Source organism: Bos grunniens, chromosome 24, assembly GCF_055505025.1.
Source record: "Bos grunniens cultivar Pamir isolate PY7600 chromosome 24, Bosgru_T2T1.0, whole genome shotgun sequence".
NCBI lineage: Eukaryota > Metazoa > Chordata > Mammalia > Artiodactyla > Bovidae > Bos > Bos grunniens.
The window spans coordinates 23,864,561-23,891,927 of NC_141188.1; the positions used below are offsets into that span (position 1 = coordinate 23,864,561).

The 27,367-nt window shown below is 41.5% G+C and overlaps 1 protein-coding gene and 1 pseudogene across 51 annotated transcripts in view; both read right to left on the minus strand.

The window, feature by feature from the left end:
* The window catches only part of DTNA (dystrobrevin alpha), a 456,419-nt gene that overhangs the window by 129,643 nt on the left and 299,409 nt on the right, over positions 1-27,367 (minus strand). For all 50 annotated transcript variants that reach the window (XM_086372816.1, XM_086372803.1, XM_086372794.1 and 47 more), the window contains one exon: positions 22,788-22,868. In XM_086372816.1, the coding sequence (XP_086228942.1) occupies positions 22,788-22,868 (81 nt within the window). The remainder of the gene's footprint in view (positions 1-22,787; positions 22,869-27,367) is intronic.
* Positions 13,979-17,708, minus strand: LOC147345951 (dnaJ homolog subfamily A member 1 pseudogene; annotated as a pseudogene). The gene has a single exon (XR_015153757.1). The product of XR_015153757.1 is annotated as a dnaJ homolog subfamily A member 1 pseudogene (transcript).

Sequence of the window (27,367 nt, forward strand, 5' to 3'; positions counted from 1 at the left end):
ATCTGTTTAATGTGACTAACGGTAATCTTTTCCCAGGTGTATGCTTGACATCATGTATTTTTCAGCAAAAAATTCACATATATATGAATAATATGTAATACACAATATATGAATTAATATATATTCATATGGGTTTCCCCAGTGGCTCAGCAGTAAAGAATTCACCTGTAATCCAAGAGACTCGGAGACTAGGGCTTGATCCCTGGATGGGGAAGAACCCCTGGAGGAGGAACTGGCAAACCACTCCAGTAGTCTCGCCCAGAAAATCCCATGGACAGAGGAGCCTAGTGGGCTATAGTCCATGAAGTTGCAAAAGAGTCAGACACGACTGAGTGACTAAGTAACAACAAAATATTTAATATATGGTTATGTGGATATATAATACATATCCATACTATATTTTTGGAGCAATTCCTCAGACCTGTGTCCTGGACTATAGTCCTCAGTTAAAACCCTGAATAAAATTTACACTCACAACTTTTATATTGTGTGTTTTCCTTTAAGTTCATGCACTGTTTTAGAAAGGTTAGAGATTTATATCTACAAGAAGGTCACTCATTGCATTATGCTGTGCTTTCTTAATTAGGAGAAAAGGAAATTGCAGGCTGGGAATTGAATATAATCTGTTGATATGCCATTGGGAGCATACACATATCCTCCAGTGTATAGACAGTGTGTGTGTATATGTGTGCACACCAATACACATGCTCTCTCAACCCCCAAGCACCCTTGCCACCGATACTTAAAGTGATGGTGACTGTTATCTGAGGCTTTGTTATGACTTGTTTTTCCACCTTTGAGACATGCAGGTGAAAACAGGGAGGGTTCCACTGTTAATTTACTCATACAATCCCACTGCAAAAGAGATCGGTTGTCTGCTGAAAATTCATCCAACTCTCCCCTCCCTGGACCTAAATTTCCTGACCTTCAGGAAAATTCCCAGCATGAATTTCCCCTTGTAATCACACTCTCACAATTATGAGCACCAAGTTCAGGTGGTATTTCTGCCTAGTTTATATTGTGGGTTTGGAGTGCCAAATTGTGTTCATTCATACAGCAGATCCTGAGAATATGCTTGTAGAAAAGCTAATTATGCAGATTCATTCTTTTAGTTGTCCAATAAATTCTGATTCCCTTAGCACTGAAACATGCACACACATGAGTTTGCATTGTTTTTTTCCTCTGTAGCTATCAAATGGCATGTTGCATTCAGGGTTTGAAATGCCAAGTAGACTTTAAGTAAAAATGCTTTTAAGGAGTTTCGTGTGTGAGTGAGGCTGCCAGAGCGGTGGGGTGTGAGGAGGTGAGGAAAGAAACATATCCCCTTGCAAGTGCCAGGAATGACTTCAGGGTCTTCTTCAAACTCAGGGCCCCAAGCCACTGATGAGCCTTCTTCCTTAGCCTTCTACTGCAGAGAATAAAACTTCATTCATACATTCATACATTATTTATTCAGCCCTTATTATGTGGCAGCTCTGTTCTGTGTTCTAGAATTAGGGTGAACAAGACAGGCAAGTCCTTGATCATATAGAACTTGTAGGTAGTATAAAACAACATCTATTTTTTTCTTATAATGAAAAAAAATGGGACCTAGTAGATTTGGACTCAAGTCATTCTTCATTTGTACAATAAGAATAATAATATTCACCTTTCTTACCTTGTAAGTCCTGAGAATAACAAAGACGGGAAACAGTAAAAATGTAAAGCACTATATATCTATATATAGGCATTACTCTTATTTTTGAGAGAAAAGAGGCATTAAGATTTGCAGTCACATTCAGATGGAATTATAAAAATCCTCTCCAAATTCTTTCAATTCTTTGCTCCACTCTGTCAGTTATAAAGTTATTTGTCCCTTAATACAAACATTTTCCCCACTATAATTTCATGTTTGTTTTCCTCTTAACTGATATGATGTTATAAAAACCCATGGGAGACTGTATCACAGTGATGACTAGTTTAGTTCACTTTCAGATCAAATATTTACATTGAAATTAAGAGAGCATCAGCTCATGAGAAAAAATTTCAATGTATCACTATGTACCATACATCTATTGTATGTGCCGGCATTGACATATGGAGAAAGACTGCCATATGCTTATACAAACAGAGTTGGAAAACAAAGCAAGAAATGAGAATCCATAGAGAAGACTCTTGAGAGTTCATTGGACTGTAAGGAGATCAAACCAGTCAATCCTAAAGGAAAACAACCCCGAATACTCATTGCAAGGACTGTTGCTGAAGCTGAAACTCCAATACTTTGGCCACCTGATGCGAAAAGCCAACAGACTGGAAAAGACCCTGGTGCTGTGAAATATTGAAGGCAAAAACAGAAGGGGTGACAGAGGATGAGATGTTAGGATGGCATCACTGACTCAACGGACATGAATTTGAGCAAAGCCCGAGAGATAGTGGAGGACAGAGGAGGCTGGTGTGCTACTGTCTACGGAGTTGCAAAGAGTCAGACGTGATTTAGTGACTGAAGAACAACAACAGTATTTTTAAAAGAAGTTAGACCCAACTGGAAACTTTAAAGATTCTATAACACATCACATGTTTAATGTGACTGGTGATTTAACACAATGAGACTCTGGCCATAAAAGAGCTTGTAATTCCCATGGGAGAGACACATTCAGAAGGCCTAACTGAAGCTCCATAAGAGACACTATGTTATCAAAAGTCTATATTCATAGAGCAGATTAAAAAAAAAACACTACTAGAAGTCAACATACTGGGATGCTACTGTGGACTGGAGACTTTGGAAAAGTTTTAGAGGAGGAGGAAGTAGGGCTCAAGCTGGTTTCTAAATCACAGCAGTATATGAATACATGGAGATGAGGTTGTGGGGAAGAGGGGGACATACCCCAGGAACAAAATCAGCAAGGGACCAGTGGCAGAGAGCACTGAGTGAACTGGTGTAACTGGATCTTGTGTTGACCTGACTGGGTCAGCGGAGTTTGTGCTGGGGTTTACTGGAAAGCAGGGTCTATTCCTTTGTAACATTTTCTCTTGCCCAGTGTATAAGACTTCTCTAATTTTTAGTTAGTAAATGGAGAGACTGAGAATGTATCCTGCAAAGTTTAATGCTGAGTCATTTTCCAACTACCATGTCAACTAATTCAGATCCCTAGCTATAGCCAACCAGTACAGCAGCGAAAGCCAGAGGTGATCTTTAGACCCAGTGAGTGGGTCTCAAGTGTGTTCTTTGATTCCACAGGCCTGGAGCATGGCCAGGGCACCTACACCCATGTTTAAGCAGCTCCTAAGGTTATTTTGAAAGTCAAGGAAGCTTGAGAACCACTGCCATGGAGCAAGAGTTAAAGGATGGAGTTAGATGAGAGACAGAAAGAAGAGGAAATTGATGCTTATTTGAGTCAGATGAATTCATTTTAAAGTATCATGGGAATCCCAGGAACACTAAGGTGGAGAAAGCCATGTGCAAATCAGCCAGTTAACATTTTTCAAGTAAATAATTTATTTGTATGCCTTTATTTAGGTCTTTGATAATGACAGACAGTGTTTAAAAAGTTGTTAGGGAGGAACTCAGCTAAGTAGTATGCTTTGCCAAGGTCAACAAATATGTTTTGATGTGATTACATTGAACATATTAACCATCACTCACATTACTCAAACACTGAGTTCAGAAAGAAAATGTTAGTAAAAGACAATTTTCAGACTTGATCTCCATTAGTGAGCCATGAGCTACATACCTTTCTAAAATATGAATCTAAACAATACCTGAGTAGCTCACCAAATATTTTATGCTTCCAAACTCAACCCCTTCCTGGCTCCCAACACATGCTGTTATCACCAAGATCATTCTCTTTGTTAAGGATCCTTGGGGAGAACCATTATTTCTTACAAACATAACATTTTAATTTCATTTTAATTTCCTGATGCAGATGACACCACCCTTATGGCAGAAAGTGAAGAGGAACTAAAAAGCCTCTTGATGAAAGTGAAAGAGGAGAGTGAAAAAGTTGGCTTAAAGCTCAACATTCAGAAAACAAAGATCATGGCATCTGGTCCCATCACTTCATGGGAAATAGATGGGGAAACAGTGGAAACAGTGTCAGACTTTATTTTTCTGGGCTCCAAAATCACTGCAGATGGTGACTGCAGCCATGAAATTAAAGGACGCTTACTCCTTGAAAGGAAAGTTATGACCAACCTAGATAGCATATTGAAAAGCAGAGACATTACTTTGCCAACAAAGGTCCGTCTAGTCAAGGCTATGGTTTTTCCTCTGGTCATGTATGGATGTGAGAGTTGGACTGTGAAGAAGGCTGAGCGCCGAAGAATTGATGCTTTTGAACTGTGGTGTTGGAGAAGACTCTTGAGAGTCCCTTGGACTGCAAGGAGATCCAACCAGTCCATTCTGAAGGAGATCAGCCCTGGGATTTCTTTGGAAGGAATGATGTTAAAGCTGAAACTACAGTACTTTGGCCACCTCATGTGAAGAGTTGACTCATTGGAAAAGAGTCTGATGCTGGGAGGGATTGGGGGCAGGAGGAGAAGGGGACGACAGAGGATGAGATGGCTGGATGGCATTACTGACTCAATGGACATGAGTCTGAGTGAACTCTGGGAGTTGGTGATGGACAGGGAGGCCTGGCGTGCTGTGATTCATGGGGTCGCAAAGAGTTGGACACGACTGAGCAGCTGATCTGATCTGATCTGAAGGTGGATGATATAACAGAGCAGTAGGGAAAGGCCCACAATATATTTTTGGTATAAAATAAATTATCTATTAGGAAAAAGTATTCAGTTTTCCTTAAATTGTGTTTGTAGACTTGCAGCATTATTTAAAATGAGGTATAATAATCATTGGCCTAATAGATGTCATACTGTAAATTAAATTTAACAAAGTTCATTTGAACAGGCATTTATTAAGCCTATTATTTTTCAAAGTATTGTACCAAGGATTGTAAAAATAATGAGGAGGTAAATGAAAAGAAGGATCTGAACAATAACTAATTTCTCACTGCAAGCATTAACTTTGCTCAGAATATATTTAATAATCTTAGAAGTGAGAGAACCAAGTACCTTCTCTCCCCTCAGGGTAGTCATTTTAGATTTCACTAGATAACTCTGCATAGGTTTCTTCAATGTGCCCTTACTTTATATCCTACATTCTACTGCTGTATTTTGGGCTTTTATTGCCTTCTACTTAGATTATTACAGCATGCCTTCTCACTTGTCTCACTCCAGTCTCTGCCCTTTTCCACCTGTCCTAAGAAATGTCATAAGGCTCAGTTCTGCTCATGCCACCCTCTGTTGTCTAGTGGGTAAACTCAAGCTTCTAAGCGTGAAAAGCAAAGTTCAGACTTGAGTCTTGTCATCTTTGTCCTCAGCTCCCACTAGTCTCTAGCTTCTCCCAAGAGTCCTGTGCTTCAGCCATATGGAATGCCCCACAATTCTGGAATGTGGCCCCGGCTTCCTCGTATGAGCCTTTACTCAGCCCTCTCCCTTCATCGGGCATAGTCTTCAGTCTGCTATCTTTCAAGATGTCATGCACTTATGTGCCCCGAGGAAACCCCTTCTGATACCTTCAGATGGAATTACTCTCTCCCTTTTTGCTCCCAGACACATTCACAATCTATTAGAACATTTATGACACTCTGCAGTCATTAATGGACATTTATTCCTGACACTTTTTATTTTTTTATTTTTTTTCAGAGCAAAGAAAGATTTATTGCAGGGTTATGCAAGGAGAGAAGGTGGCTTGTGCTCAAAACCCCCAAACTTCCTGATGGTTTTGATAGGGATGAGCCCTTGATTGGACTTTAAGGGAGAGGACAGACTCAGAAATGATGAAGTAAATTTTATGGTTAGGGTCATGGGAGGAAAGGGTCCTTGGGTTTCATCAGATTCTCCTAAAGACTGTTGTTATCATTTAGTCACTAAGTCATGTCTGACTCTTTTGCGACACCATGGACTGTAGCCCATCAGACTCTTCTATCCATGGGATTTCCCAGGTAAGAATACTGGAGTGGGTTGCTGTTTCCTTCTCCAAAGGATCTTCCTGACCCAGGGATCGAACCCATATCTCTTGCTTGGAGGTGGATTCTTTACCACTGAGGCACCTGGAAAGCCCATATTTAGTAAGAAGAGATATTACTTTGCTGAGAAAGGTCCGTCTAGTCAAAGCTATGGCTTCCAGTAGTTATGTATGGATGTGAGAGTTGGACCACAAAGAAAGCTGAGTGCCAAAGAATTGATGCTTTTGAATTGTGGTGTTGGAGAAGACTCTTGAGAGTCCCTTGGACTGGAAGGAGATCAAGCCAGTCAGTCCTAAAGGAAATCAGTCCTGAATATTCACAGGAAGGGATGATGCTGAAGCTGAAGCTCCAATACTTTGGCTACCTGATGCAAAGAAATGACTCACTGGAAAATACCCTGATGCTGGGAAAGATTGAAGGCAGGAGGAGAAGGGGCCGACAGAGGATAAGCTGGTTGGATGGTACCACTGACTCGATGGATGTGAGTTTGAGCAAGCTCTGAAAGTTGGTGAAGGACAGGGAAGCCTGGCATGCTATAGTCCACACGGTCGCAAAGAGTTGGACATGATTGAGCGACTGAACTGACCCATTAAAAAAGTGCATTAATGTAAGAATATATTTCAAAATATTTACAGCGTTCATCACTGGGGAGTGAGATTTCAGGTATTTACTTTCTTCACAATTTTCTGAATTTTTGTGAGTACATGTGTATACAGTGAACATTTGTTACAATTAAGTGGTATACACTTTTATAATCAGGTAAAATATTTACTTTAAGCAATTTACAATTTTATAGCACCAGAAACAAGAAAGCCTCTAAATTACATGGACATTTTGACAATGGCTAATGTGCACATAGCAAAGATACCCAGGGAGAAAAGCTGAGGAATCATAGCACTAAACTATAAGCAACTGGACGACACGGACAACTATTTCTTGGTTATCTTTGTAAGGAGATCAAACCAGTCAATCCTAAGGAAATCAACCTTGAATATCCACTGGAAGGACTGATGCTGAAGCTAAAGCTCCAATACTTTGGCCACCTGATGCAAAGAGCTGACTCATTAGAAAAGACCCTGGTGCTGGGAAAGATTGAAGGCAGGAGGAGAAGGGGCCAAGAGAGGATAAGCTGGTTGGATGGCATCACCGACTCAATGGACATGAATTTGAGCAAGCTCTGGGAGATGGTGAAGGACAGAGAAGACTGGCATGCTGCAGTCCGTGAGGTCACAGAATCAGACATGACTGAGAGACTGAACAACAATTTGCATAATACCTTGTAAAAGCCTGGTTGATGATGCTTGGTGAGTGGAATAGGGTAGAACACCCCCTGTTTGCTAGATGCTACATATAATCCTGAGAAGTTCTCCCTTTATTTCAATATTCAAAGAAAGCTCAGTGAGATTCCTTAAGCATGGTTTTCACAGTACATTTATTACTCTTTATATTCTATGACTTGAGCAGGTGGCCAGAATACTAGATGCCAGAAGCCACATTTCCAGAGAAAGAGCATCCATGGGGCTGGTAAGCCTGAGGAACTGTCTTCTACTTTTCCCTGATGGCTGTTGCTCTCAGCGATCCTGCATCACCTGCTTATTCTGCCAAGATGAAGGCTAATAGACAAAGCAGACTGGGACGTGGAGGACTGGGGAAGCAGAAATTAGTTGGGGACCACTGCTTTTTTTTTTTGCACTCTGTCCTGTTTAAATATATAATTAATTGTCTTTGTGCAATGAGAGTCAGTAATGGAGTGGGAGGCAGAAAATGCACTTCATTCACCCATTTAGAACTGGAGAAGGAAAAGGCAATCCTCTCCAGTATTCTTGCCTGGAGAATTCCATGGATAGAGGAGACAATCCATGAGATCGTACAGAATCAGAAACAACTGAGTGACACACACAGCCCCACACACACCCATTTAAAAAATAGCTCTAACCCAATTTCCTAGTGCATGACCAGTTATTTGGAAGATGGGTTAGGAGGGCTTCTCATCTAGGGTGAGGAGAGCTCTGGATAGCTCATCAGCAGTACAGATTACTTATAGGTGTCCTGAGTTAGGTCAAGAAATGAGAAGGTTTTTTTTTTTGTTTGTTTGTTAAAAAAGAAAAATCTTTAAAAATCAATGGAAAATATGGATGAGAAAAGCTGTAAAGCAGAGAGCCAAGGTACAAGTGATGTTTTACGCTACTCTTTTGTGTCTTTTCAAAATATTGGCTCAATTTCTTTTTCTCTAGCCCCCTGCGGGAATGACCATCAGGACACAGACTTTGACCAGCTTGGTGCAGCTGCAACCAGGCAGCACTTTGCCTTAGGGTCCGAAGTTCCCAGAGAAGGCAGTGGCAACCCATTCCAGTACTCTTGCCTGGAAAACCCCATGGATGGAGGAGCCATGGGGTCTCGAAGTCCATGGGGTCTCGAAGAGTCGGACACGACTGAGCGACTTCGCTTTCACTTTTCACTTTCAGGCATTGGAGAAGGAAACGGCAACCCACTCCAGTGTTCTTGCCTGGAGAATCCCAGGGACGGGGGAGCCTGGTGGGCTGCCGTCTATGGGGTGGCAGAGAGTCGGACACGACTGAAGCAACTTAGCAGCAGCAGCGGAAGTTTCAGCACAAATACCAGGCCTCGCCTGACAGGCGCACTGTGCAACCCAGAAGCTCGGGGTCGCGGGGTGGGGGTGGGAGGTTAACTCCGCCCCGTGGGCCACCCTTGGCCAATACAGGACAGAGTAGCTGGATTGGGGCCTCCTTCTTTTCACCCCGGTGGATAGTTCGGACATTTCACAACGTTCCTCAGCAGTGCCTGCACTGTCTATCCGCTTTCCTTCCTCCTTCTTCTTTGGGTTCACTTTCCAAACCAACTGCTTCCACGCGAGTCTTATCGTGGAGTCTGCTTCCTGGGGAAATACACGCTAAAGCAAGTCTAATCAAGTCCCTACCCATCACTGATCGGACCCTCCCGGAATAATAAATGAGAACAAAATGATGATTATGACCACTTTCTAAGTAGATTCTGTTCCGTCATGCAAAGTTTCCTCAAGGTAATCTCCACGATATAACATCACTATCTTAATCATCAGTGTTGAATTTGAAATGAATTGTACTTAACCTTACACCGAAGTTCATTATTTTCCTGAGAAACTAAGCTGTTGAGGGCGTGTTAAGTCCCTTCAGTCATTTTTGACTCTTTGTGACCCTATGGACTGTAGCCTGCCAGGCTCCTCTGTCATGGGATTCTTCAGGCAATACTGGAGTGGGTCGCCATGCCCTCCTCCAGGGGACCTTCCAACCAAGGGACTGAACCCGTGTCTCTTATATTTCCTGCATAACAGGCAGGTTCTTCACCACTATCACCACCTGGGAAGCCAAAAATTGAGGGCTGGTGTCACTATTCTCAGCTTTGCAGCAGGCCTGGGGTCCTCATGATTGCATCTTGATGACAAGTCTTGACACATATTATGGGACAATGACTTGTTTATCAGGGCACTCGGCTAATATTTGGGCTTCTTTGGTGGCTCAGACAGTAAAGAATCTGCCTGTGATGCAGGAGATGTAGGTTTGATCCCTGGGTTGGGAAGATCCTCTGGAGAAGGGAATGGCAAGCCACTCCAGTGTTCTTGCCTGGGAAATCCAATTGACAGAGGAGCTTGGTGGGCTACAGTCCATGAGGTTGTAAAGAGTGGAACAGGACTGAGCAACTTTCAATTTCTGCTAGTATTTGGAAGTTAGGAATTGAGTTCTCAATAATATGATTTTATTTGGTATTTTCCCAAGAGAAGCCACTCAGCATCTCTTGTATTATGTACTCCTCACCCAGATCAAACAGAACTTTACAATTCCTGATGGAAAAGGGGGTAAAACAGAAGTCTTAGTCCAACACCATGAAAGAATAAAAATAGCTACAGACTTAATCCATTTCAGTAGCTATAATATACTTGGTTTCTTTTAATCACCAAATTTATAAGTTATATATATATATATTTTTTTTTCCCTTCAGAAAATAGCAATTTGCTCAGGGGACCAATAGGCTAGATATAGGTTTATTATATTAGGTTGGTGCAAATGTAATTGCAATTTCAGATTGTGAATTTTAAATAATTATAACTAGGCTCAAACGCATCTTTATTAATCAAAATAGGAACCATTACAACCAACACATTTCTGCCAATGAGAAATAAGTTGGTTTATTCCTGTAGTTGGTTTATTCCAGGATTCAGTGAAATCTTGGAAAGCATTTTCTGCTTCCTGCTGGTTGTGGAAGCATTTTCCCTGTAAAAAGTTGTTGAGATGCTTGAAGAAGTGATAGTTGGTTGGCGAGAGGTCAGGTAAATATGGTGAATGAGGCAAAACTTCACTCCTCAAGTAGTTCAACTTTTGAAGCGTTGGTTGTGTGATGTTCAGTCGGGCATTGTCATGGAGAAGAATTGGGCCCATTCTGTTGACCAATGCTGGCTGCAAGTATTGCAGTTTTCAGTGCATCTCATTGATTTGTTGAGCATACTTCTCAGATATAATGGTTTCACTGGGATTCAGAAAGCTGTAGTAGATCAGACGGGTAGTAGACCACTAAAGAGTGACCATGAACTTTTTTCGGGTGCAAATTTGGCTTTGGAAAGTGCTTTGGAGCATCTTCTTGGTTCAGCTGCTGAACTGGCCATTGCTGGCTATAGTATAAAATCCACTTTTCATCACATATCACAAACTGATTGAGAAATGGTTTGTTGTTGTTGCATAGAATAAGAGAAGATGACACTTCAAAAGATGATTTTTTAAAAACTTTTCAGTCGGGTCATGAGGCACCCACTTATCAAGCTTTTTCACATTTCCAGTTTGCTTCAAATGACCATAGAATGGTTGACATTGAGTTCTTGGTCAACTTCTCATGTAGTTATCAGAGAATCAGCTTTGATGATGGCTCTCAGTTGGTTATATTGTCAACTTTCGATGGCCAGCCACTGCACTCCTCATTTTCAAGCTCTTGTTTCCTTTGCAAAACTTCTTGACCATCACCTCCCTGTATGTTCATTAGCAGTTCCTGGGCCATGCATTGTTGATATTGTGAGTTGTCTCCACTGCTTTACAATCCATTTTGAACTTGAATAAGAAAATTGCTCAAATTTGCCTTTTGTCTAACATCATTTCCCTATTCTAAAATAAATAGCAAATAATGAAAGTGAAAGTGAAATCGCTCAGTCGTGTCTGACTCTTTGCGACCCCGAGGACTGTAGCCCACCAGGTTCTTCTGTCCATGGGATTCTAAAGGCAAGAATACTGGAGTGGGTTGCCATTTCCTTCTCCAGGGGAATCTTCCTGACCCAGGGATCGAACCCTGGTCTCCTGCATTGCAGGTAGACGCTTTAACCTCTGAGCCACAAATAATGAGTCATTAGCAAAAAACATAAAGTGAGAAAATGATGTATAACATAACCATCCTTATTTAGGAGTGTATTCCAGAATTAAATGGCAAAGTTCAACAATGTAAAACTGCAATTACTTTTGCACCAACCTAATAGCAAAGTTTTAGGGTGTATCTATATTTGACATCCACAGACTCAGAAACTTTGAATAAATAGGATGTGTCCTATAAATAGGTTTTAAATGTGTTTGTAAATAGACATCCTATTTATTCTAAACTTAAGGTTATTCTAATACTAAATTTGTACATGAAGGAAAATTACCAGACTCCCCTCGCCACCCATGGTCTAAACATAATGCTTGTTGTTGTTTAGGTGCTCCGTCATGTCCTACTCTTTGTGACCCCATGTACTGTAGCCCACCAAGCTCCTCTGTTCATGGAATTTTCCAGGCAAAAATACTGGAGTGGGTTGCCATTTCCTTCTCCAGGGGATCTTCCCAACACAGGGATTGAACCCTCCATTTCCTGCATTGCAGATGGATTATTTACCACTGAACTACCAGGGAAGCCCAAGCATGATGCTTGGAGCCCAGTAAATCTGAGTCCATATTTGTTGAATGAATGAATAAATGTCTGAATGTTTGTTAACAATGGTGACAAAATGCCAACAAAGCTTCACTGAGAGGAAATCAAGGTGGTGTCAGGAAGGATTTTCCTGCATAATCACAGGTGTGGTTATGTGGGAGGAGTCATTTTTCCACTCCTGTCTTCCTGTCTTTGTTTCCTCTGTGTTTCCTGAGTCCAGGGATCCTGGGAGCCGGCTGCAGGAGAACACCCCCTGGGTATTGCTTCATCACTCTGCTGATTGGCCCTGGGCTGATACCGCAGGCTCCCAGGAACAGAGCCTGGCAGATCACTATGGGAAGGTCATTGCATCTCTCTCTGGCCTCCTTTAGATGGGCGTGGAGAAGCTTGAAAGGTATTCCTCCTTACATACCACTCCTTCCCAACTGACTGCAGCATTTAAGATGATGCTCTTTCCTAAACTGTGAGAGTGAAAGTGCTTAGTTGGCACAGCTTCCTGGTGTAAAGAAGAAGCAGGAGAGAAGGAAGCTGATGGATGTTACATCCAGATGCTTGGAAACAAGACTACAGGTGTCAGCTTACTTCACAGGTTGTATATGCAGTGGTAGCAGCTTGAGAAGACCAAGCTTCCAGCATTCTCTAAAAATAAAAATACTAACAAGTAACCTAAGCCTTGGGTCTTTAAGAGCTTAAAGGCAATTAATGGGAAGAAGTAGCCTTAATTAAACCCACATCAGAAGCATTAGGGCTTTAAAATCATAGCTTTTCTCTACCAGAAATTTGCCTGATTAAGGGGAGACATTTTTGCCATTGGTGCAGCATGCCCAGAGCGAAGCAGTGTTCCATCACCTGGCGCATGGGCATCTTTAATGGGCTTGTTTATGTTCTGCTGTCACCCCCGACTTCCCCACAGGGAATTTTGGGGGAACATTGTATTCTAGTGTGATCCACTTGTCTTTATTCTAAACAAGTGTCTAGAATGACTCAACATCAGGAATGAAAGTGTATATCAAACACATTTGGAAGAATACAAAGATACGTTTGCTGCGAGGGTTTGACCTCTGTCACTTATTTCCCTGTGAACATTCCTGCTCTTCCTTCTGGCTCTTTGAGTGGAGCGAGTTCTTCTATCTCTTCTTTTTAAATTATTTTTTCTGTGGACCATTTTATTTTTTTTATTTTTATTTTTTTTGCTTTGTAATCAGTATATTAAAGAGACATTCATACATTTCAAGAATTGCTTAAATTCTGATACCAGATTTAAGCTTGTGAACATATGACTTTAAACATACAATTAAAGCTATTCATCATAATCTGCTATACTACCAACATTAAATTACAGTTACTCTGGAGCATAAGTTAAATGGTTTAAAGTAAGCCTATAACATACCTACAAAAACACCTTCCTATCTCATACATGCAAATTACTTCTCCATTAAAGGTCTCATCACTCTAACCTCTAAGTTTCCCTGCTCCAGAAGTCACTACTCTAAGGCTTACTGTGGTCCAAAGGTGGGGGGGCGGGGGGCAAAAAAAGTAACCAGGACCAATAGCTATATTAATAAAAGATGGCACAGCAAAAGAAGGGAATGCAATTCTACAAGTGCAAGCCCTCAATAAGCAGCATATTATGATAAACCCCTTCTTTACAAAGGTATCATTTCTATCACTGATACCACAGGCTAAATTAAATTATACAGCATGCCATCTTCAAGTACAGTTGAGGCAATAGAATAAATGCAGAAGCATCACAATGAATCCCACTTACTACATACAGACCAACACTTCTCTACATTAATTTCTTTGTCTGACTGCCAGTTAAACACAGTTTTAATTTCATAGCTTAACAATTAAGGGTCATACACTGAAGTCAATACATATACCTGGCATTTCAATCTAAGCTATTCCATGTACATAGCTGAAATCAATTACAAAGTATGGCCTAACAAATGCTAGGGGAAATTTTTTAAAGTCATTTTTACAAGTACTAAACTTATCTTACACACTGAAGTCATCATACATACAGGGCAAAGTCAGAGCTTTTATATTTGAGTTTATTCTTCATTTAACTTTTAAACACTACTATAGTTGAATATTAAAACAAAAGCAAGTAGTGAGCATATGATTATAGTCCTTCACTCAATCACTACTGCAAATAAAACACCAGCAGTGAGTGTTATTCACAGGCCCTACTAAGAGGTCTGACACTGAACACCACCCCGAGGATGATGTTCATCATCCTCGTATGCTTCTCCATTGTAATGGCGCCGTCTTTCCTGATTTGGATCAAAGTCCACTAATTCTACCTGGTCCATTTCATCAGTCTCTTCTACTTCCTTCCTCTCAGGCAGAAGTTTTTCCAGCAAAGAGAGTTTATCAGGAGAGAGAAAGCCATTCTCAGGAAAGTTTACCTTAAATTCAATGATTAGGCGACCCTTTTCGTATGGCCTACGATAAATTGGCATGCCTTCATTTAGCACACACTTGATATCTCCATGCTTGACAATTTGACCTGGATGAGAAGTGATGACTATGGTTCGGTTGTCAAGAGTAGATATTGGCTTTTGGAAGCCACACAACGCCTCAACCAGCTGTATGTCCATACACATGAAAAGGTCTTCTCCTCGTCGAGTAAAAACAGCATGGTCCTTCTGATCTAAAACAATGATAATATCTCCTGGCTCCAGTCCTGGTTCTTGGTCTCCTTCACCATGGAATGTTATCTTCTGGCCATCTTTCATGCCTTTGTCAATATGAACTTCTAGAATTTTCTTTTCTCGAACTATCTTCCTTCCATTGCAGCTTTTACATCTATCTTTAGGACTGATCCGCTCCCCATGGCCCTGGCACTCCATGCAGACAGACTGAATTTGCTGAACCATTCCAGGTCCTATCTGATGAATTCTTATTTGCATTCCAGTACCTCGGCAATTGGGACAGCATTCTACTGCCCCTTTTTTACCACCTCGGCCTTCACATTTGTCACAAATCACATTCTTTTGCAGAGCTAGTTTTCTTGTTGCACCATTATATAAATCTTCTAAAGTTACTGTAAGTTGATGGACAACGTTTTTACCTCTCCTCTCTCTCTGCATCCTGCCTCCTCCTCCGAAAAACATATCAAAGATGTCCATGGGGGAGCCAAAACCACCACCTGCTCCACCTTCTTTAATTGCCTGTTCTCCTCCTTTGTCATACAACTCCCTTTTCTTTGCATCAGAGAGCACTTCGTAAGCTTGAGAAATCTGTTTAAACTTCTCGCCTTCATTTGGATTCTTATTTCAATTCTTCTTGGGTGGCATTGGGTTTGACCCCCAAAACATCATAGTAAGTGGTTTCTTTCACCATTTTCTACAGCCGGTGAGCGGGCCGATGCCGGTGTGGGGGAGCGGGAAAGAGCGCGTTGCTGTGCGCAGCTCGGGCAGCCGCCGCTCCTCCGCCTTTCACCGAGCGTTCTGGAAAGTTCCCGTGGACCATTTTAAAAGTCTTTATTGAATCTGTTGCAGTATTGTTTCTGTTTTATGATTTGGTTTTTGGCTACGAGGCATGTGGGATCTTAACTCCCCAACAAGGGATCAAACTAGCAGCCCATGCGTTGGAGGGTGAAGTCATAACCACTGGACCACCAGGAAAGTCCCTATCTTTTTCTTTTAAACACATATCTTTTGGAGGGGGTGCTATTTCTCTTGCCTGTGTTTTTTCTTTAAACTTTGGGCAATGTGGTAGGTAGGATCCTAGGATACCCTGCTTGGCCCCACCCCAAGGTTCCTGGCATGTCAAGGACAGATACTTAGTCCCAGTTATTCCATTAAACACTAATCCAGGTACTTCTCTGGGTAACTGCGGATGTAACTGAAGTCCCAAATCAGTTGTCTTGAGATAGAGAGAGTATCTGGGTGGGCGTGACCTAGCACATGAGTCCTTTAAGAGCAGAGAGGTTTTTTTTTTTTTTTCCCCTAGTTGGTCACAGAGGAGAGACTCAGTGAGAAACATGGATAAAGAAGCAGATATTTACACTCTGAACGGTTGTGGGGAGCCACGTGGCAAGAAACGTGACTTGCTTTTAGGTACTGAGAGCTGTCCCCATATGACAGTCAGCAACAAACGAGGATCTCAGTCCTTCAACCATAAGGATGTGAAGTCCACCAACAGCCAGTTATCCTGGAAGAGGACCTGGAGCCCCAGGATGAGAACCACGGATTCAGCCAGCACTTGAGGTCAGCCCATGAGACTCTGAGCTGAGAGTCCAGCCATGCTGGTTGGGTTTCTACCTACAGAAACTGGGTAATTGTAAATGTGGTTGTTCTCAGTTGCTAAGTGTGTGGTCATTTGTTAAGCAAAGATAAAAACTGACACAGGCAATCAGAAATCCACACACTTAAAAATGAGGCAAGGGGCTTCCTGATGGTCCAGTGGTTAAGACTCTGCTGCCAATGCAGGGGCTGCCGGTTCGATCCTGGGTTGGGGAACTAAGATCCCATGTGCCACACAGCCAAAAGAAAAAGCAACAACAAAAAATATGAGACAAGGATAAGGAACATGTTGATACACTAGCTTGAAGAAAAATGAGTGTGATACTAGCATTTGTTAATGCAGGCTATTCCTGCAGCCTAAGACTAGTCACTTGGCGGGTGAGAAGTGAGTCTAGTGGGGCACTTTCATTCATCCATAGGGGAGTGTTTATTCAGGACCTAGGACATAGATAGCACTCACTTGGGTTAATTTTGCAGTGATAAAGAAACATTTCAGTAAATAGACAACTCTATTTTTTTGGTTCACAGGAAATCCTGAAAGAAGTTTAGAGAAGTTACAGAGAAAAGCATGTGTTCTGACTTTAAATGATATCTGATTGAAGGAAACTTTACTTTTAAAAAATGTTTCATTTACTAGAGGAAAGGTGGTAAAAGTCCAGAGGCAAATGTATACCTTTTGTCCTCTTTTTCTTTTAAACACAATTTTACTTCAATTTTAATTGAGATGAGTGATAGAAAATTCAGACTGTAACCAGAACTAAAGACCGTGCAGTGTCGGCTGCAGGTGTCGGGGAGAGGATCCTCTCGTCTCCTTGCTTTTTTGTTCTCACTATTAAGCAGGAGGACTTCGAGATTTCTCATTGATTTCTCCTGTTGCCTTTTGTTGTTCGTGAACTTAAGGCCATGTTTCCTTGACTCCAAAGCAATTTCTGAAGAAAGATCTGCTGACATTACAGGGTATCTGGGTCGTTAACTGTGTCAGTGCTGACCGAGGAAATCATTTTCTAGTAGAAGATGGTTATTTGTTCAAAATAAAGGCAGAGATGGGGCCATTTTCACATGTTTGTAAATGGTATATAGGGTATTTATTTTGTGGAAATTTAGCAGGATACCTGGAAGCGAAAGAGAAGACTGCTGATTAGGAAGGAGTATTGGAAATATTATCATAGTCTCCATTCTGTTCCAGTCCTCCTAGAAAATAAAATAGCTAAATTTTGATTCCTATTTTTTGGACACATTTCTTCTTGTTTTATTAGAAAATGTGCTAGTTATGGCAGGGGAAGGAGGGTGTGACAAGGTACAAAGATGAATGGCAAAGGGAAGAAGCAGAGTTGGGAAATAGAGCCTATGGAGAAATTTGAAGGAAAGAAGAAGCTTTTGCCTGAAAAAAATTCTTTTTTTTTTAAATTGAAATATAGTTGCAGTATAATATTATATGTTACAAGTGTACAATAGAGTGATTCACAGGTGGCTCAGAGGTTAAAGCATCTGCCTGTAACGCAGGAGATCAGGGTTCAATCCCTGGGTTGGGAAGATCCCCTGGAGGAGGAAATGGCAACCCACTCCAGTATTCTTGCCTGGAGTATTCCATGGACGGAGGAGCCTGGTAGGCTACAGTCCACGAGGTTGCAAAGAGTCGGACACGACTGAGCGACTTCACTTTCATTTTCATTCCATCTATGGGCTTCTCTGGTGGCTCAGTGGTAAAGAATCCACCTACAATGTAGGAAACAGGAGACGCAGGTTCAATCCCTGGATCAGGAAGATCCTCTGGAGGAGGGCATGGCAACCCACTCTAGTATTCTTGCCTGGAGAGTCCCACGGACAGAGAAGCCTGGTGGGCTACAGTCCATAGTGTTGCAAAGAGTCAGACACAACTGAAGCGACTGAGCACACATTCCATCTACAGTGATTATAAAATATTGGCTGCGTTCCCTGTGTTGTACAATGTAGCTTGAAGCTTATTTTATTTATTTGCATCTTATTTAATGCCTAATAGTTTGTATCTCTTACCCTCTTAATCTTTTGCTGCCCCTCTCCCCTTTCCCTTTCCCACTGATAACCACTAGTTTGTTCCTTAACATCAGCAAGTCTGCTAAAAGTGGGCTTCTTACAGCTCTTTTCTTCTAGCAGAAGTTAGTAAATTTTTTTTTTTTTTTGGTGGACCAAGAGGCACCACTGTGTTATATAGTAATACTGTGTAGATATTAAGTAGAGAAAACAAGTTTCCACGTTTTTACTTGTGAAATTAAAAATACAGTAATTGAGTCCACTTTTTTAAAGGTTTTTTTGTTTGTTTGTTTGTTTTTTGATATGGACTATTTTTAAAAGTCTTTATTGAATTCATTACAGTGTTACTTCTGTTTTACATTTTGGTTTTTTGCCCGCGAGGCATGTGAGATCTTAGCTCCTGTTCCAGGGATCAAACCTGCACCCCCTACATTGGAAGGGGAAATCTTAATTACTGGACAACCAAAGAAGTCTTGCGTCCAATTTTTAAACAATGAGAAGAATGGAATTATTTTGGGAGGATAACATTTTGCTTAGTCGGGGTTGTGAATCAATGTTCTCTATTATCAAATACTCGTCTGTGAAAACTATTCTTAGTTCATGGTTGATACAAAATAGATGCTGAGCCACATTCAGACCACAGGCCACAGTTTTCTGGCCTCTCCTTTGGAGTTTTTCAGGACAGTGGTAATGAGCTATTCTCAGTATACATCAGTAACTGTATTAAACAGAATGAACATGAATGTCAGTGATAGGAATCAATACTTTAGCAATAGAGTAGGCAAGGGCTATGAGGAAGGAAATATAGGGAATTAACTAGCTCTTTTGATCTTGAAATTTAGATAAAAAAAGAAATCTCCTAAAATTCTATATACCCCATGTTACCCCCAGAAATACTTTTTCTAGGTGATGACTTTGTGTCCGTTTTTACATTTTTCTTCCATTATGTAGTTTTAAAGCTTAGTTTTGTTAATATACAAAATAAATGTTAACTATAAATAAGGTCTGGGCCTAAAAATAAACACCCTGTTCTCAGTTAAGTTCTATTGATTTCCATGAGTAAATACAGTATAAGAGTTTTCAATAAAGCGATGCCCTTAAAAGCATACTTCCTGGATTTTTTCCTTATTTCTTTTATTGTAGAGTATACCAGGTACCATAATGCACTGTGGGTTAGGTTTTATGGCAGACAGAAAATACATTCCTCTAATAGAGGGGTACTTTGGCCACCTCATGCGAAAAGTTGACTCATTGGAAAAGACTCTGGTGCTGGGAGGGATTGGGGGCAGGAGGAGAAGGGGACGACAGAGGATGAGATGGCTGGACGGCATCACTGACTCGATGGACGTGAGTCTGAGTGAACTCCGGGAGTTGGTGATGGACAGGGAGGCCTGGCGTGCTGCGATTTATGGGGTCACAAAGAGTCAGACACAACTGAGCAACTGAACTGAACTGAATAGAGGGGTATATGTTCATGTTGACTAATATCTCACGTACATCAGTGTTGCTGCTTATCTTCCTAAAAGGAAGACTTCAACTTTGATGAAGATAAGCCAAGCCCAATTGTGTGAGCATTTTACATGTACCTCAATACAACTGTTATATTTTTTGTCAGGAAGGAAAACTTAAGTAACACACATGGTGCTTGCATGTAAGACTTCTGATACAGGTAGAAACAACTTTAAAACAAAACTTAATTTTAGCAGAGCACTCAATATATGCTTATTTTTTTTCCCTTGAGCCTTAGTTTTGTCTAGTTTGTATAGAATGTAATATCTTTCCTTTCCCTAAAACATATGAAGTTGATAAAGTACCTTGCAAAGCAAATAACACTTTCTTGTGTAATGTCTACTCATTCTTTAAGACTCAGCCCAGTGTCTCTTGCTTCCAGGAAAACTCCCGCCAGCAGCCCTCACACCTAGGTCTGGGCTCTGCCTTCTTGTTGCTCCCACACACGCTCTGCCCTTATTACACTTCCACGAGGTGTTCTTTGTGTAAAAATCCATCTACCCAATTAGACTTTGGGCAGCTTTAAGGCAGGGATCACATCTCATTCACTCCAGCTTTATTCCTGGTACCTAGAGCAGTGCCAAACCTTGCACAGGGGCTCATTATAAGCTTCCTAAATTAAGGGGTAAGTGAGTGGATGCACAGAGGGATAGACAGGGATGGATCAACACCGTTTCTCCCACTGTTTTCCAAAAGAGTCAGTGAGGTTATGACATAATTCAGGATGTGGAATAAGGATGAGGGGAGCAGGAAATGGAAAAGGAGGTACCCCAAAAGGAGAAAGGGCCTCTGTCAGAGAGTAGGAGGAATGAGATATGGCCTGTGGTTTGCTGGACGCAGTTCGGGCCAATGGTGTGCACCCTTTGTAATGCTGGCTGCAGGGTTGCCTAATCAATGTGGGTCATTTTTCTTTACTTTTCCTTCCTTCCCCCCTCCCTCTCTTCCTTCCTTTCTCACTTTTCCTTATTTATTCAACTCGCTATGTATTTGTTCATCCTTACCATTTTGTACTGTCTTTGTATTATTCTTTGGAAAGCACTCAAGATATTTTATTCTGGCATCTAATGTAATTTCAGCAAAGTATTTCATAGCCTAGTTTATACAAAATGGACAAAGAGAAATATTTATTGAACATCAGTCTTGTTCTCAGAAATTTAAGTAAAACGTAGACAACATACAAAAAAACTGACCCTACTGTGAAGAGTCCTGAATTTGGTGAATGAGAGAAGATAAGCACACCAAAAAAATTTAATGACACCCAAGGCAAAACACAACACTTCTTTACTCTTCTTCAATACCTGACAATTTCTTTTCTAAAATATACATTGATCCTGTCACTTTCTTTCTTAGTGGAGGTCCCTGATCACCTCTTGCCAGATCCACCAAGTTCCCCATCTCTACTGAAAGTAACCTAAGGAAGGCTCTGTGTAGCAAAGCTTTATGAGGATAGAACTCCGTCTACACTGAGGCCCATTGGAGTGGTAATAAGGAAAAAGGCAGAGGGTTCCATCACTTTCATTGCTGAAAACACAGAGATTGTTCCTTTTGTTTACATATAGGTGATGGGGTTGAGGGGGGAGGGGAAGCTTTCTTGTGGGAGCATTTTCTTGATCCCTTAACACCAGTCCCCAAAAGGGCTTTTATGACCTATCAACATGCAGGACCCCAAGCACAATCCCAGGTTCCTTCCTGCATCTGCAGTGATCTTCTATTGCATTTTGGGGAACTGGGTTAGCTTCCTGTGATGAGCCTGCCAATGCAGAGATGCAGGAGACATGGGTCCGATCCCTGGATTGGGAAGATTCCCTGGAGGAGGAGATGGCAATCCACTCCAGTATTCTTGCGTGGGAAATCCCATGAACAGAGGAGCCTGGCAGGTTATACTCCATGGGGTTGCAAGAGTTGGACATGACTGAGCACACAACGCACAACAAGCTAAAACACAACTTTGATATTTGACCCACCTGGTTTTTTCTTCCTTCTTGTCCTGACCCAAATTTCAGACCCATTTCCTACTAGAGCTAGGGAAGAAGCTGCAGATGAGCAAGCTGAGGAGTAGATGTCTCCGGTGCATTCCTGTAGCTGTAAACTGAGAAGCCTGGGGCTGGAGGTGGTCCCCCCAGGGCCATAAGAAGCATTTTGCTAGAGATCCCGGGAGAGCAGAGATGTAAACGCGGCTGGTTTCCACATTCACCAAGTGCCTAATGCCCATGCTTAGATATTCAAGAACTATGTCTGTGTGTGCAGGAGAACATTATGGTTTTCATTTTCAAAATTTGTCCAATACTAACTAGAAAATGAGAACAGTTATTAATTTTATAGCAGTCGGTTTTCAAAAAAGACAAGAGTAAGTTCCTACACATGAACTTGGAAGCACTCTATTTTTCAAGAGAAAATGAATGTGATAATCTGATGGAAGTACTGACCTGGCATGGAAAGTGAAACTGCTCGCTAACTGATGAGCCAGCTTGCTGCTACATGTTAAAATTTGGGGAAAAGTTAAAGCAAGTTTGTTTCTTTAAGTATCATTGTCTCCTCTCTTGCTATGGTCTGATGTAAGCAAAAGTAGTCAATGCTCTGATACAAAGGACTCATTTTTGTAGTTTCAGAAAGAAACTTAAATGTTTTCCAGGAGCTTGTAAACATTTCCCTATATTTGTAAAGAAAACATATGGAGGACTTAATATTTGATATTTTCTAAAGTTCTTGGAAGCCATTTGGAGGGCTTGGAGCTTATAATACCAAAGCTAGAGAAAAGAAAACTCATCCATCTGGATTTAAACCATTTCAAGGGCAGGATACATATCCAGAGGTTCATCTGTTCCAATACTTCAGCAGTTGAGTCATTCAGAATTGTTTGGGAAAAGTCTTTCTACCATTTTTGTATCATAATCTCTTATTGTGGTATAAACATAGTTTTTTTTTTTTAAATCCATACTTGCACAAAAGCCTACTTTTAATAAACCAAGTAACAGATGTGAACTATGGGATTCACAAGAGTAGTTAGCCCAAGTAACAGATGTGAACTATAGGATTCATGGGGGTAGCTGGCCCAAGGAACCAGCATACTTACAATTGCATTTCTTCTGAACAAACCTCAACTTGCATGCTGTTCTATAGGTGGAGAGTCGGATACGATCCAGGTCTTGAGCCCCTGGGGACAGATAAAAGGTACACATGTGGTCTGCTTGCATGTGGAAAGGAAGTGATCATGGTCATAAACGAAATAACTACAGACCTAACCAATACATGTAATCTGACTTTCATCTTTGCTAGAATAGAAATTTAAGACCTGAGGTCTGTCTCGTACGCCTCAGGTTCTGGGACATCAGGTTGTCAATCCTGTCCATGGGTTTGTGTCTGCCATTTCTGATAACAGTCGGATCAAGTTGTGACTTAAACTGCTAGATGACACCAGATAGTAATATTATGAAATAATGATTTTTAATGCACTGTAATCTGTAATTAGAGTATGGCTGTGAGGTGAGCACAGGCTGAACATTGGGCATCCGCTCTTGGTGCCTTCAGACCAATTGCTTTTAGAGGCCTCAGTTTTCTCATCTGGGAAATGGGACTGATGATAATACTACTACTTACCTCATGGACTGTTGAAGGATAAATGAGTGTCTATTAATCTAAAGCATTGGGAACACTGCTTGGCACACATACATCATTAATGTTACTCGTGTCTATCCTACAAAGCTTCCTGTCAACCTCGGCGGGGGGGGGGGGTCTCCTTTCTAAAAACAACCATTTTTGTAGATTTGTGGTTGCCAAGGGAGTGGGTTGAGGGAGGGATCAGTTGGGAGTTGGGGAATAGCAGATGCAAACTACTGTATATATAGTATGGATAAACAGAAGATCCTATTGTACAGCACGAGGAACTGTTATTCAATATCCTGTGGTAAATCATAATGGAAAAGAATGTATATATATGTATAACCAAATTACTTTGCCATACAGCAGAAATTAACACAGCATTGTAAACCAACTAAATTTTAGAAAAGAAAAAATGAAAGAAAGACAGCACTATTCTTTCTGCCACTGAGGCCTCCGTTTCCTCCCTGACATAGCGTGTTCTCCATATTCTTGAACTGCTTTCCTCAGCCCACTTCTCTACTCAAGAATCCAGCATGGCTCCTGATGCCCACAGCACCAGGGCTGAAAGATCCACCCGGAATCCAAGCCCCGCTGCAGGCTCTTCCCCTCCTACCTACCCCACAACATTCCCCACTGCTCTGCCCTCAAACCTCTGCTAGGCTTGGGCTGGTTTCCTCACCAGCCCTTGTAGACGTGCTGCTTGTTCCATCGACACCTGAGTTCCTGGCCGTCCTCCCACTCTCCTCTGGAGGGGCTCATTTCTAGACCATCTCTAAAACATAGTAGATGTTCAACTAATGTCTGTTCTCTACTTCTAAATATTTGGCTTCTTTCAAGCCCATGTTTATGTTCATAACAGATATTAAGGTACATGGCTCTACTTTGATATATTAAAAACCATTTTTTTTTTTGGCTGTACCACTCAGTATGCAGGATTTTTTTTAACTTTACTTATTTATAAATAGCTTCCCTGGTGGCTCAGATGGTAAAGCGTCTGCCTGCAATGTGGGAGACCCGGGTTCGATTCCTGGGTCGGGAAGATCCCCTGGAACAGGAGACTCAAGTTCGATCTTTGGATTGGGATGATCCTCTGGAGAAGGAAATGGCAACTCACTCCAGTATTGTTGCCTGGGAAATCCCATGGACAGAGGAGCGTGGCAGGCTACAGTCTGTGGGGTCACAAAGAGTTGGACATGACTTAGTGATTAGCAACATCACCTATTACTCCATGGTTTTATGAGGCAGTTCATTAACATTCATTCTTATGAGAGTTTATTACTTGACAAACAGACTCGTTGATACTGAATGCTTGAAGGATCAAAGAGGGAGGGCTCACCTTCATTCCATGCAGAAAATTGCCTAAATGTGTTCTCAATAGATGGACATTTAGCCAATGGCCATAAACTATTACTTCCAATGATAGGGATAATTTTAAAACTTAGTGACAATATATGAGCTTTATATAACTTCCCTGGTAGCTCAGACGGTAAGGCGTCTGCCTACAATGCAGGAGACCCGGTTTCAATCCCTGGGTTGCGAAGATCTCCTAAAGAAGGAAATGGCAATCCACTCCAGTATTCTGGCCTGGAAAATCCCATGAACGGAGAAGCCTGGTAGGCTACAGTCCATGGGGTCACAAAGAGTTGGACACAACTGAGCAACTTCACCTTCACTATGAGCTTTATAGTCAATAACCCTAATCTTTCTCTTCCTAGTTGTATGAACTTTGAGAAGTTTTTACTTGCCTTCTGACTTCTTCATGTATAAAATGAGGAGAACAGCATCAACTTTACCAGCTGGTAATCTCTGTAGCTAGTACCTAGTGAGCAAATGGACATCCTTATAAGGGTTTTCAGTGTCACTGCTGAGTACCATTAAATGATAGCCATTTCCTCTTTATATTTGGGCTTTCATTTGCCTCCCTGTAACTTCAATCCATTTCATCCGATTTCCCTTCTGAAACCATATCATCTTTTCTCCCTGCCACTTAACAAAATTTATTTTTCAAAGATTGGGAAGCAGCTATTGTGATCATCATTAGCATCTGGAGATTATGTACAAAAGTCCTTGTCATCACAGAGTTTAAAGTTTAGGTGGGGGCAGGGTAGCGTCTCCTTGAGTTTTTCGGGTTGAAGATGTCCAAGTCCAAAGCCATTTCAAGTCCAATGTCTATCTACCCAGAGAGTGGCACACAATGGGAGTCAATATATGGATGTTGCTATTATTGTCATTATTATCAGACATGGATTTGAGACCCTTACCTGCAGGGAGCCAGCATGGGAGTTCCCACCCATGACAAAGGTCATGTGGAGAGGCCTGATATGCAAAGGCGAGTCAGGGCTCAAGGGACCCCTGGATCTGTCAGAGCATCTACCCCAAAACCAGAATCTGTCTGTTTTACTATTTTATGACTTTCACCAACTCCTCTGACATTAACGGGGTGGGGGAGGGGGGGGCTATCCCCGACCACCTTTCTCTGAAGGAAATCAACTTAGAGCTCTAGTTAATTAGCCTCCTGGGCATAATAGGAGTGTTTCAATCCAAACCCCTCAGATGGCTCTTTAACTTGCCTGACAGGTTTACCCGGACTCCTACAGCTACGCATACGATTGTTTACAGTCTCCCAACCCCAAGAGGCATGGGAAGCTTAAGATATTCAAATAGTATAGAGCCTCTCGGAGAGTTAGAAATTGTTAGAATATAACTAGTAGAAGATTTCATTGTTGAGCCAATGCTTGCTGCCAAGTTTCCACATCCCCTGTATTGTATCCTTGGAAGTGTATTAATTAATATAGTTGGTATGTAGGAAAAATAAGTAGTGGCCTTGGTGTTAACAACTTTGGACCCTTAAGGTAATAAATTCTTTTCTTGTTGTAAACCCACTGCACCTCTGCCCTATAGGAATGCAACTTTATCTAACACCTTTGGAGGACGGCGCCAAATTTTAAAATAATTACTCTTAGAGAAAATAAGTCTTATGGTTGACAAACCTTTATCAGAGTCATAAAATGTTAACAGGCCTTCTGGCCAGAAGATGATGTAAATCACCTAAACCATTTGTATACGATAAGTTTGCAGAAAAGAAAAGCCTGGTCTCGATAAGGATCAAAGACTGCTGACTTTGCATGATGTTACACCCCCTATTATCCTTTATGCACAACTTAAGGTATATAAGCTCCCTTTGAAAATAAAGCTACAGGCATTGCTCAAAGCTTGGTCTCCCCGTGTCGTTCTTTGTCTTTCCTTTTCCTTTTCAGGCTGGTTCCCTAGAGCACAGGGGGCCTCTGCATTCACTTTCCTGCCTGGGCTTCTAAGACCCACTCGAGAAGGTGCCTAAGGTGGGGCACCTTCAGCTATTCAAGAGGGCGCCTGTGGCCTACATGAACAGAGCAAGTCCGGTGCTGGGGCTTTATTGGCTTTCTGAGTAAACCAAGGAATATCAGCCTCTTTTCTCTCCTCTATTTTCTTAATTGCAAAATTCTTTCCTTATCTCTTTCTCTATTCCTTTAATTGCCAACGCCATCCTCCCGAGGGAATCCCTGGATCCAACTGGGGCTGGACCCCAGTACTTACCCTTTCTAGTGACCCTGTTCCGTCTGACTAATATCTCCTTGAAATGAGATATATGAAGTTAACCCAAAGTGAAAAGTAGAAGTGAAAGTGTTAGTCACTCAGTTTTTTCTGACTCTTTGTGACTCAATGGACTGTGGCCCACCAGGCTCCTCTATCCATGGAATTTTCCAGGCAAGAATACTTGAGTGGGTAGCCATTTTCTTCACCTGGGGATCTTCCTGACTAAGGGGTCGAGCCCAGGTCTCCCATATTGCAGGCAGAGTCTTTACTGTCTGGGCCACCAGGGAAGCTCAAAATTAGCCCAAATGCCACAGCTGTTGCCTACCTGTGTGGAATGTACAGAAAGCAATTGTTACCACTATTGATAAGGAAACTAACTGATGGCATTTTTTTCATAGATGGTTCATTCTTCTGGCTCTTTTAAGCTAGAAGTTCATTAAAACTGGCTTTTGAAATCATAAGCACTTCTATTGAGTCATA